The sequence below is a fragment of the Lampetra fluviatilis genome, chromosome 3 (genome assembly GCF_964198595.1).
Source record: "Lampetra fluviatilis chromosome 3, kcLamFluv1.1, whole genome shotgun sequence".
In the NCBI taxonomy this organism is placed as follows: Eukaryota; Metazoa; Chordata; class Hyperoartia; order Petromyzontiformes; family Petromyzontidae; genus Lampetra; species Lampetra fluviatilis.
In genome coordinates, this window is record NC_136277.1 from 344,652 (window position 1) to 357,414 (window position 12,763).

General features: G+C 54.1%; 3 protein-coding genes and 1 pseudogene across 3 annotated transcripts; all 4 read right to left on the reverse strand.

Moving 5' to 3' along the window:
* Positions 1 to 6,594: 6,594 nt before the first annotated feature.
* Positions 6,595 to 10,708, reverse strand: LOC144950590 (histone H2A-like). Its single transcript, XM_078880742.1, has 2 exons — positions 10,687 to 10,708; positions 6,595 to 6,977 (listed from the first exon to the last, which is right to left on the reverse strand). The coding sequence occupies exons 1-2, from the start codon at positions 10,706 to 10,708 to the stop codon at positions 6,595 to 6,597; spliced, it is 405 nt and encodes a 134-aa protein (XP_078736868.1).
* On the reverse strand, positions 7,866 to 8,276 carry LOC144950581 (histone H3). Its single transcript, XM_078880728.1, has one exon. The coding sequence runs from the start codon at positions 8,274 to 8,276 to the stop codon at positions 7,866 to 7,868; it is 411 nt and encodes a 136-aa protein (XP_078736854.1).
* Positions 9,117 to 9,518, reverse strand: LOC144950596 (histone H2B type 3-B). Its single transcript, XM_078880754.1, has one exon. The coding sequence runs from the start codon at positions 9,516 to 9,518 to the stop codon at positions 9,117 to 9,119; it is 402 nt and encodes a 133-aa protein (XP_078736880.1).
* Positions 10,709 to 11,792: 1,084 nt separating the features above from the next.
* Positions 11,793 to 12,705, reverse strand: LOC144950575 (histone H1 pseudogene; annotated as a pseudogene).
* Positions 12,706 to 12,763: the final 58 nt, after the last annotated feature.

The window sequence follows — 12,763 nt, forward strand, 5'->3', positions numbered from 1 at the left end:
AGGATGCGTTACATGTGCCTTGGGCAGCCTTACCTAAGGGGGAGGCCGATCAGCTGCGCGGGTTATTGCGGGAGTACGCCGACGTGTTCAGTGAGCACGATTCGGACGTGGGCCGGACCGACCTGGTCAAACACCAAATTGACACAGGTGCAGCCCGACCCATCAAACTCCCCGCATACCGAGTGGGCGCGCCTGAACGGACCCAGATCAAAGAGGCAGTCACGGATATGCTACGCGATAACATAATCCAGCCCTCCGCGAGCCCTTGGTCTGCCCCGGTGGTACTGGTAACGAAAAAGGACGGATCGACTCGGTTCTGCGTTGATTACCGAAAATTGAACGCAGTCACCCTCGGCGACGCTTTTCCCATCCCACGCATCGACGACACCTTCGACAGTCTCGCAGGAGCGCGGTATTTTTCCACCCTCGATCTGGCGTCCGGTTACTGGCAGGTGGAGATGACGGAGGAGGATCGGCCAAAAACAGCATTCACCACCCCGATGGGCCTGTTTGAGTTTCGAGTGTTGCCGTTCGGACTCACTAACGCGCCCGCGACGTTCCAGCGGTTGATGGAGTTGGTGATGCGGGGCTTGCAGTGGGAACAGTGCCTGATTTACCTGGACGACGTAATAGTGTTCAGTAGGTCGCTGTCCGAACACTGGTCCAGGCTGCGGGAAGTATTCCAGCGACTGCGAGCAGCCCATCTCAAGCTCAAGCCACGTAAGTGTTACATTGCGCAACGCGAGGTGGGGTACCTCGGACACCGAGTCAGCGAGGCAGGGGTGAGCACCGATCCCGAGAAGGTGCGTGCCGTAGTGGATTGGCCGCGGCCGAGGAACCTGACGGAGATCAGGTCATTCTTGGGACTCGCCACTTATTACCGTCGATTTGTAAAGGGATTCAGTGAGATTGCACGCCCCCTCACCCAACTCACCTCCCCTAAGAACCCCTATCAGTGGTCGGAGGCCTGCCAGACGGCTTTCACCACACTCAAAGACCACCTCACCCACACCCCCACCTTGGCTTTCCCAGATTTCACCACCGATTTTATTTTGGACACTGACGCCTGCAGCAGTGGGCTGGGCGCGGTGCTGTCGCAAGTGCAGGGTGGGACGGAGCGGGTCATCGCATACGCCAGTCGGACCCTGAGCGGGGCCGAACTGAACTATTGTGTAACCCGTCAGGAACTGTATGCTGTAATTTTCGCGTGTAAACAGTTCCGACCGTACTTGTACGGCAGGAAATGTCGTGTGCGCACCGATCATTATGCACTGCAGTTCCTCCTTACATTCAAGGAACCGCGGGGGCAGATGGCTCGATGGCTGGCGCAGCTGCAGGAGTACAACCTGCAGATCGAGTACCGAGCGGGGCGAACACACGCGAACGCGGACGCCTTGTCAAGACGGCCCGCGGTGCGCGCTGAGACGAGGGAGGGAGACGCCTGCCCGTGCTTCACGGGGGGACGCTGCCGCCAGGCAGCAGAACCCAAGGAGCGCGCGGAAACTAAACTCCCCCCCCCGAGAGAGAGTGCAGTGTGCGCCGCAGGAACCCCTGCAGAAGGAGCCCGGGGACAGACGGATCATCCCACCCCAACCGGGCGGATCCAAGAGGATGTCGGCTGCGCCTTCCCGGGCTTGGACGACGAGCAGCTGCGACAAACCCAGCAGCGGGATCCGGATCTGGCGGCGGTGGAGGCGGCACTGCGAGAGAGGAAGGATGCACTACCAGGGCCCTGGAGCGGTTTGTATGCCCGGTTGTGTGTAGAAAACGGGGTGGTGAGGGAACTGGCCGACGCTGGGCAGCCGGGGTGCATCTGCGTTCCCGCCCATGTGCGGCCCCAACTACTACGACTGGTACACGACCACCCGCTCGGGGGCCATGATGGGGAACGGCGCACCCGGGAGACTCTGCGTCGCCAGTATCTCTGGCCCAAATTAGCGCAAGATGTGGCCGCCTGGGTGCAGGGCTGCCGGGCCTGTCAGCAGTGTGGGCAAAAGCCGACGAGGTACCAGGTACCCCTGAGGCCGTTCCGAGTCAGTCGGACGAATCAGTTGGTCGGAATCGACCTGCAGGGGCCCTTTCCACGATCCCACCGGGGCAACCGATATATTCTTGTAGCGGTGGAGTACTTCACCCGCTACCCCGTGGCGGTGGCTATCCCGGATAAAACAGCCCTCGTAGTGGCCCGGGCCTTCGTGGAAAACTACGTACTTAAGTGCGGGATCCCCGAACGAGTCATTACCGACCAGGGTAGTGAATTCGAGGCCGAACTATTCCAGGCGCTGTGCCGAGAGTTCGGGATCCAGAAGGACCGAACCACGGCATATCACCCCCAGGCGAACGGGATGGTAGAGAGGATGAACCAGACTCTGGCCGGGAAGCTTAAACGCATGGCGGCCGCGAATCAACAGGACTGGGACGAACACCTCCCCTATGCCCTGTTCGCCTACACCACCGCCGTTCACACATCTACAGGACAGACCCCGTTCCTAATGATGTTTGGTCGCGAGTCTCGCCTGCCCGCAGATCTGCTGTTCGGTGTCCCTCCGCCGCAACGGGAGGAAGGGAGCCACCCCATGGAGCACTTGCTGGAGACCCTGCGAGAGGCCAGGGGCCGAGCCTACCCGCACGGAGAGGCCGCGCACCAGCGGCAAGAGCAGGGCGCCCGACCCCGTATGGAGCCCCCCTTCTACACTGCGGGCTCCGAGGTGTGGCTGTACACTCCCCGCGTCGGTGCCGGACAGGTGGGGAAGCTGACCACCTACTGGCGAGGACCCTGGATTGTGAGACGGCAGATCTCACCATGGACGGTGCTGATTCAGGGAGGAGAGAGGGGCCGGGAGATGGTGGTCAACATCCGCCGACTGAAGCCGTGGCGAGCAGCCCCCGAGGGGGGGAGCCCCGCCGTCCAAGTACCCCGAAACCCCGGGGTCCCCCCACCCCCCGTGCCCGGGGGCCTCGCGCAGTATATGGGCCCCACGGAGCCCCGGGCTCCGAGGGGCCCCGGGCGGGGCCGGGGGCGACGAGGACGGCGACCCTTAAACCCCACCGCCTCTGAGTTTGTCCCCCAGCCCGCAGGTGCCGGAGACCGAGGGGAGCCGTTGGAATGGAGGAGGAGACCACCGCCGGAGCCCCAGGAGACGGAGCCGCCACCCCCGAGGCCAGCCACAAGGGCCGGGCGAATCCCGCGGACCCCGCGGCGATACCTCGTGGGGGCAACCCAGGCGAGGTGCTCCAGTCAACCCGGGACGGGGACTGGCACCCCGGGGGGCTATGTGGTGCCACAGCGACGGGGCCGCTCGGCCGAGCCAGGGAGCCACCCGGCTTCCACCGCCGCACTGCCCCCCATCACCTCCCCCACATAAACACGCACCCGCACCCACGTAGGGCCTCGTGGTCGGGTCACCTACCCTGAGTTTTCACCCGAGGGCCCCCTAGGGGGGTTACCCCACGGTTTCTCAGGGCCAGGGAATTGGACAGGACCCTTCCCAGGCCAAGTAACACTGCGGCGCCGTGGGCGGATTTGAGATCGCACGACCACGGCGAGCTCAGAGAGCCCCGCAGTTAGAAACGCATACAAACACAAACACGGGTCAGCAAGGCAGATAGCTGGGATCAGGACCCGGGACGACTGATTGGTCGAAAGTTCAAAGGCCGGCGGGATCGCAAAAGAGCGGGAAATCCTAGGCTCAGGATTGGTCGAGAGACCAAGGCGGTCGGGACGGGGGCGCCTAGCCTTTGATGTGAATAGTTTAAAAGAAAACGCAGGGGCAGTAGGGGACTCTCTTCTTCTGGAGTTTGGACACGGGGTCAGCGACGAAGGAGTCATCGGGCGAGCCGCTAGATTGTCTGCAGGACGATCTGAGCACCGCAAGGTCACCAAGGACTACAGACGGTATCGTGTTGCGCGCCTTACAACACCTCAGAGCGGAGGGTAGGATCCGTAGGAGAGGGTTAGTTCGGGGTAAGGACGAGTAGGAAAGCGGTTTAGCAGAGAGCGCAGCATAGAATAGGGCTACACGGCACCAGAGTGTGGGTTAGAAGCGCCTTGCTGTCCCGCACACACACACGGGTGGCTCGGTTGGTTAGCAAGGGCTAATAAAATCTCGAGCGTAGTAACAAAACCGTGTTGTTGGGTGTTTTTGGAACGTGGTATTAGCGTGCACTGCATTCGCGAGTGTGTGGTCGTATGCATAAAGGCCGTGGTCTCTGTACGATTGTGCGGGTACGGGGGTGTGTGCGTTAACGCCCGGGGAGAGCACTTTTGTGTGTCGGCGTGTGCCCCGCTTGCGTGTGCTCGTTACTTGCGTAAAGTGCGGCGCGGTGGTGGACCCCTGACCCCCGACCCCACGGCTCGAGCGCGTAATCGGCTGCGCATTGTTGTACGGTTTGTCTCGCGCGCACGGCGGCGGCGGCTTGAGTCGTTGTGTCGGCGTGTGCCCCGCTTGCGTGTGCTCGTTACTTGCGTAAGTTCACGACGTGTGTAACACAGGTGCGCGATCCTAACGTGAGTGGTCAGTGTTGGGTGAGTGCCGTGCAGAGCTGTGTGTGGGTGTGCGCGTACGTGGTTAACTATGCCTGCTACGCGGACCCGCGGTGGAGGGGAATCCTCGGGTGACGGCTCCCACACCATGGGTGAGGAGCTTAGCGGCGGTTCGCTTAGCAGCGGGGGGGCGATTGATGATGTTAGTCCGGCCGTTAGTATTATCGAGGGAGGGATCTCGGGGGCTAGCGACCCCCACACTTACTATCAGCTAACACTGGCCACAACCCTGAGCTGATGTGCTCATTTGTTCCCTTTTAGCCCCGACACCCCACGCCACTCCCCGGCAACCACATTCAGATAAGGCCCCCCCCCTCTGCCCCCCCCTGATTTATTATTTAAATTATTATTTATATTATTTAAATTATGTATTATTATTGTTTTACCTACGTGACTTTACCGAAAAAACCTAAGAGTATGAATCATTGCAGTCACGAAAGCTTCAAATCTAGAACGAATGCAAGAATCATTCATTCCACGCGCATGTGAAGAGGAGTCGTAGAATGGTTTATGCACTTCTTTATACTGGTAGCAACGAAGTGGACCAGCCTACAATAGATTATATCGTCCGTCCGTCCGTCCGTGTAGCAACATCGCCCCCTATTGCAAACACTTGGCATGACCCTACAAAAACCTTTAGACTCTGTGATACTTTCCTGGCTAAACAAGTGTAACATTCCCTTATAATTCCCTAAGATAGCTTTTAATTAAAACATTTACATTAATGAGGTTTTCCTGGCTAAACACGTGTAACATTCCCTTATAATTCCCTGAGATAGCTTTTAATTAAAACTTTGAAATTAAATAAAAAAAACTCACAGCGCCCTAAAGCCTACAGCTAGGCCTAAAGCCTAGAACTGGGCCTCAAAGTCTGACTTCGTATCGTACCCCTGCGTGTGTGCAAGGGAGTTAATGTTTAACAATGTTACATTCCCTGATGCTTTTAAATATAAACATTTAAATTTAAAGCTTTTACATGAATAATAAAAACATTTAAATTAAAAATTAACTCTCGGCGGCCTAAAGCCTACAGCTAGGCCTCAAGCCTCGAACGCCTCAAACTCTCCCTTCGTATTGTTCCCCTGCGTGTGTGCAAGGGAGTTATGTTTAACAATGTTACATTCCCTGATGCTTTTAAATAGAAACATTTAAATTTAAAGCTTTTACATAAATTATAAAAACAGGTAAATTAAAAATTAACTCACGGCGCCCTAAAGCCTACAGCTAGGCCTAAAGCCTAGACCTAGGCCTCACACTCTCCCTTCGTATCGTCCGATTCAGTGTAGCAACATCGCCCCCTACTGCAAACACTTGGCAGGACCCTACAAAAACCTTTAGTCTCAGTGGGGCTTTCCTGGCTAAACAAGTGTAATAATACATTATGTTTATATTCTTTGGTTATTCGTTCCTACCAGCCCACCCCGCAGGGTCCTGTTTTCACCAACGCACAGCAATACTCGTTCCAAGACCAACCCCGGGCACACGTCCCACAGCCCCTTTTAACTCCTCAATCTCCGCTCCCAATACACATCCGCGTCCAGCACGCCTGCTCCGGGTGACGTCACTGCCCTTTAACCCCTGACACCCCCGTCCAGCTCTTTCCCGTGCGTGTGATTGGTGCGTGTTGTCGTGAGAGCGGAGATGTCGTGTTTGCGTGGTGCGTGAGGGTGGCTCGCAGATCCCTTAAAGTGCTTGAACCATTCTCCGACTCCTCTTCATATGTAATCTGACCGCTCAAAAAGAGCGAGTTTTATTCTTTAAAAAACACGATACTTTCTTCCAATAGGCATCCCAATTTATTCTAAACCATGTTCCATGATTGATGCAATGTTGGAATGCTGCTCAAATACCGTTCCTAAATTAGACATAATAAAGGGTAACTGGAATGAGCAGAGCATTTGTTTAATTGCGAGCAATTTGGCACGAGGGCAACTCGACGACGGTGTCCTTATTAATAACAAAACCCCTGTGTACGACTGTCCGAGCTCTTTGCAAGCAAGTGGGTGGCTCTGAAAAGAGCCGTTGTTGTGGTGGTAGAGGCGGCGGCGCGTTCACTTCTTTGCCTGAGAGGTCTTCTTGGGCAGCAGCACGGCCTGGATGTTGGGCAGCACACCGCCCTGGGCGATAGTCACGCCGCCCATGAGCTTGTTGAGCTCCTCGTCGTTTCGCACGGCGAGCTGCAGGTGTCGGGGGATGATCCTCGTCTTCTTGTTGTCGCGGGCGGCATTGCCAGCCAGCTCGAGGATCTCGGCAGAAAGGTACTCGAGCACGGCGGCCAGGTAGACGGGTGCTCCAGCGCCGACCCGCTGGGCGTAATTGCCCTTGCGGAGCAGCCTGTGAACGCGACCCACGGGGAACTGCAAGCCGGCGCGGGAAGAGCGGGACTTTGCCTTGGCGCGAGATTTGCCACCGGTCTTGCCGCGTCCAGACATTGCTAAGGGACCTAGGATGCAAAAAGCAATAGAGACAAAGTACGAACGATTTGTGACGTTAACACGCACCACCGGAGCGTCTTTTATAGCGGAGACGAGGATCGTAGAGCGCGCCGCTGCTGATTGGCTCCTCTCGGTCGAGTCCCGCCCTCTCCTTGAGCCACCAATGAAAAGCCGGGACGCGAGGATTCGATGTTGACTTTAATTATTTTTATCCATATATATTTTTATGCGGACACGTATCTTAGGAATTAAACAATGCGATACACGTACTTAATAGGTTCACGTTTTAAGCATTATTGAGTTAATTTATGGGCACGTGCTGGCAAGTCAAACTTATAAGCGGATTCCGCAAATATCAATGTATTATTGATTATAATCATCATTTTGAGGGACCTCATTGGTTATAAGAAATCATTGTGATAGCCTGGAGCTCGTGATTGATCGCCCACGTGCCTATACGGTGTATATATATTCCTTTAACCGCCTGTTCGGGCAATGCCTAAAAATATATGTGCGTGAATAATTCAGTCTCTTAGTTTGCAAAATGTGAACTTCTTATCAGCTCGGGATTGAAACAACATCAACCAATATCTTTGGGTTTAATAGTTAATATATTTCACCAAAATAACCCTTTTGTTGTAGATTATGTAAACATGGTTTCACAACGCTTATATACAACACCAACGTGTGATGTTGAAAAATGAGCGGCGGGGTATATAAAATGAACTTCATTGTCGCTTACGCCTGACGACTCGTGAGAGCCGTGACCAGCAAACGAAGGTTTCCGGCACCCGAACTTTGAAGGACACACATGGAAGCTTTTTTATGCGTAAGTGGTGGCTCTGAAAAGAGCCTTTGTGTTGTGCTTTGAGGGCCGAGCTGGGCGTTCAAGCGCGCTCGCCACGAATGCGGCGGGCGAGCTGAATGTCCTTGGGCATGATGGTGACGCGCTTGGCGTGGATGGCGCACAGGTTGGTGTCCTCGAAGAGCGCGACAAGGTACGCTTCGCTGGCCTCCTGCAGAGCCATGACAGCGGAGCTCTGGAAGCGCAGGTCGGTCTTGAAGTCCTGCGCGATCTCCCTGACGAGGCGCTGGAAGGGCAGTTTGCGGATGAGCAGCTCGGTGGACTTCTGGTAGCGGCGGATCTCGCGCAGAGCGACGGTGCCGGGCCTGTAGCGGTGAGGCTTCTTGACGCCGCCCGTGGCCGGAGCGCTCTTTCGGGCCGCCTTGGTGGCGAGTTGCTTGCGTGGGGCCTTGCCGCCCGTGGACTTGCGAGCGGTCTGCTTGGTGCGAGCCATGGCTTGGTGTGGGCAAAGATTCTCACAAGCGGGGAGAAGGCGGCTTATGTAGCCCAGAGCGCGCGCTCACTGGTCAGCGGAGTCGTGACGTGCGAAGACGGGGAGCGTGCTGATTGGTTGGCAGCGTGCAATGATCTCGAGTCGTCAACTCTTCTTAATCAACAAAATGTTCAGTTTGGATCATTTCAGAATGCCGTATCACGATGCAGTAGTACCGTTTGAGCGCCGTCGATGTCTTTAACGGATGTTATTTTCTCAAGCAAACACCTTTCCGAAAACGACTTTACAGTGCTCTGCATGATCTAAATAAAGTGTGAAGAAACTGCACTTCATTGGAAACAGTAATACGTAAAAATGTCGGAAAGAGGTGATCACAGGGATAGATATCTATTCTCTTGGCATTGAGATGATGATCATCAATTATACTGCACGAGTCATCCATGCTAGGCGCTTACTTTTACATATATGTATACGTGCAAAATGTTAGTTCCTGCCCGAAAATACAACCACGAATTAAATATATTGCATTGCAAGGTTTTGGCGCCAAATATCCAATGTAATATCTGAATGGGCTGCAGATGAAATCAATGGACAAACAAGTCCAATAAATGCCTGCTGGTGAATATGATGTGCCATGAATATTGTTATCGCTTTTATTCACGTTGAAACAGGTCAAAATGCGATCGATCTCTCCATTTCAATGAGCGAACAATGTCCCCGCGTGAACCGGGACTTTGTTGGAAGTTTCGTTTTGTACTCCTGCTAGGACTGGTAATAGCAGGTTCGGAGAGGTGGGTGGCTCTGAAAAGAGCCTTTGTAATTAATGGTGGAGTCGAGGCTTCACTTGGAGCTTGTGTACTTGGTGACGGCCTTGGTGCCCTCCGACACGGCGTGCTTGGCCAGCTCGCCGGGGAGCAGCAGTCGCACTGCGGTCTGGATCTCCCGAGAGGTGATGGTGGAGCGTTTGTTGTAGTGCGCCAGGCGGGACGCCTCGGAAGCGATGCGCTCAAAGATGTCGTTGACGAACGAGTTCATGATGCTCATTGCCTTGGACGAGATGCCGGTATCGGGGTGCACCTGCTTCATCACCTTGTAGATGTAAATGGCGTAGCTCTCCTTCCTGCGGTGGCGTCGCTTCTTGCCATCCTTGCGCGTAGCCTTGGTCACAGCCTTCTTGGAGCCCTTCTTGGGAGCAGGAACCTTAGCCGGCCCAGCGCTCTTTGATGCGGGAGGATCGGGCATGTCGACGCGTCGTAGGCAGCTTCGGGTCAGTTCACAACAGACGGGAAGCGAATGTGGATGTCGGTCGCGCGTTGAGCTCCTTTTATAGGAGGCGAGATGCAAATCAGAGGATCGTAGTGCGCGGCGCTGCTGAGTGGCTCTTTTAGTACCATCCCTCTCCATCAGCCTCCAATGAGAAACGCGGACGCGATGTTCACTTTAATATAGTTTTTACTGCAAAAATGACTTGTGAATATAACACAATGTAATGTCCAAACATGTATATTAGTGAATTGCAGCCATGGCCATTGATTTTGTTTTAAAAAGGATGACTAGAAAACCCAATACAGTATATTGTGTTTTGAGTGTGGGTGTTTTTGTTTCTTACGAAGGATTGTTTCACAACTCGTCTAATACGGCACACGGGCGTTTTATGAACGCAATTTGGATAAATACAAGCGCTCGGTGGAGAAAAATAACTTCGCTGTTGTGCTGTACAGGTGGAGATTAGCGTTCCGGCACGCTACGTCAATTAGGACGAGTGTGCTGTAAGATTGTGGCGCCAAATGCTCTACGTAATATCGGAATCGGCTGCAGCTGGAAATTATTCACGCAAAAATACCAGAAATGGGTACTGTATTAATGCGTTCAAGAATTACGCCTTGTTAAATGTGACGTGTCGTGAATATCATGATTTCTTTCATTCATGTGGAAGCAGATGAAGATTCGCCAACTCAACAAGCAAACGTCCACCACGCTCACGAGGAATTGGCGCGCAATAACCCAGGACATGTGCTCCATTTAGAAAGTGTTTGGCAACACTGGCGCAAGCAGTTTCGAAGAGGTGGGTGGCTCTGAAAAGAGCCTTTGGGTTGGCTTAATGTGCGAGAGATGGGCGCTCAGCCTCCGAAGCCGTAGAGAGTGCGGCCCTGGCGCTTGAGGGCGTAGACCACGTCCATGGCGGTGACGGTCTTGCGCTTGGCGTGCTCCGTGTAGGTGACGGCGTCGCGGATGACGTTCTCAAGGAAGACCTTCAGGACGCCGCGGGTCTCCTCGTAGATGAGGCCCGAGATGCGCTTCACACCGCCGCGGCGAGCGAGGCGGCGGATGGCGGGCTTGGTGATGCCCTGGATGTTGTCGCGCAGCACCTTGCGATGGCGTTTTGCGCCTCCCTTGCCGAGCCCCTTACCGCCTTTACCGCGTCCAGACATTGCGACTACTTCTGACAAAGCACGCGAGAGACATGCGCGCTCAGCTTGCAGCAGCAGCCACCTTTATATTCGAAGCGTGGTGACGTCACCGACCACCCCTGCCCTCCGCGATGGCTCCGCCTTAAACCTTCGACATTTAACCTCTGTGACGAAGAAAACCCTCCACCGTCGTCAAAAACACTTCCGTGACATGTACAATATGCGACGTTTTGGGCAATGACCCTTCTTCGAAGCACTCTGTAATGATATTGGCACACCCGCAGCGAACGCGAGAGGAACGCAATCTGTTGCAAGATTGCACGTGGAGTGAATAATCGGTGTAAGGTCTTGTTTTCAAGTGAACAAGATGAACTAACTTTATAATCGTGTGAAGCTAAACGGCTTCCAACACAATAGTTGAGTGAACGTCACCAACTAGTTCTCCCAAAGTAAGAAAGACATTTATTTTAATAGAGAAGTTTAGATGGTGCACCGCAATGTTTACAAAACAAAAACAAAGTGAAAAGGCGAGAACGAGCGAATGAAGGCAAATTGAGTAAAGCTGTCTGGAATCAATACATTTTTAGACTAAATTCCATATTTGGCACCAGTAACATGATGACGGAATGAAGAGGTGCAACACATAATCAAAATTGGAGGTTCGTCAAGAATGCATCGATTTGAATCTGGATTTAGATTAGAATCGCCAGCGAGAATGCTGACGTCGCTGACATTACTCTGCACCCAGTTCGAGTGAGGGAGCTGCCACCCGCCCCGCCTGTGTTTATGATTACTGCTTTCGGGCTCGATTACTCCCATCACATCAATGCTTAAAACACATCGAGTGGGTAAAATGTTATACAGTTAATTTGGCGAATGTACGAAACTTATCCAATCTACACAAATCCTCACGATTGAACTGCACCAAGCGTCGAGCTCCTTGATCAGGGCCGAGTCAAGGCGAGCAACCATCGCCACGCCGTAAATGGGTTTGACTTACAGAATATGGCACGCATTCAACAGCAACGTAATACACTGCCATGTGTTAACGATGAACTAATTGAAGCGCAGCAGCACCTGGTTCACTTTTTTTAACTAAGTGGGTGGCTCTGAAAAGAGCCGTTGAGGTGGAGTGAATCGAGCATCGTCCGATCGGATTCACTTCTTTGGCGCAGTCTTCTTGGGCTTGGCCGCGGCCTTCTTGGGCTTGGCCACCTTGGGTTTGGCGGCCTTGGCCTTGACGGTCTTGGGCTTAGCGACCTTGGGCTTCGCAGCCTTGGGCTTGGCTGGGCTCTTCGCCACCTTCTTGGGCTTAACAGCCGACTTCACCTTTTTGGGGCTCTTGGCCGACTTGGCAGCCGCGGGCTTCTTTGCTTTCTTGGGAGACTTCTTGGGCGCGGTCTTCTTGGCTGCCGCGGGCTTCTTCACCTTCTTGGCTGCCGCGGGCTTTTTAGCTGCGGGCTTTGATGTTGACGACTTGGGCTTCGCCTTTGCGGCAGCCTTTTCCTTGTTGAGTTTGAAAGAGCCAGATGCACCGCTGCCCTTCACTTGCGCCACGGCGTCTTTGGCCACGAGCTTCTTGATGGCCAACTTCACGCGGGCATTGTTCTTCTCCACGTCGTATCCTCCGGCAGCAAGCGACTTTTTGAGCGCAGGAAGAGACACGCCGTTCCTCTCCTTGCTGCTGGCCAGAGCCTTGAGGATGAGCTCGGACACGCTGGGGCCGACCTTCTTGGACTTTGGAGCGGCGCGCTTCTTCTTGGGGCTTTTAGGCGCTGAAGTAGCCGCAGCTGGTGGTTGAGCAGGAGCAGTTTCCGCCATCTCAAAACGTCGCTTTTATCGCCTCGCCTCTTTGAAATCGAAATCAGCGCTCTCACGGATTCAAACCGAGCGTCCTCCAGGCCCGAGGTTATTATAGAAGCGGCGTACTGAATGCGGACGTCGCTGAGATCATCCAGCACTCAGATCTAGTGAGGAAGTTGCCACCATACTCACTGTGTTTATCACGCCTGCCTTTGGGCTCGATTACTCCCGTAACGTTCATACTTACATGCATATAGTTGATACATTATCACG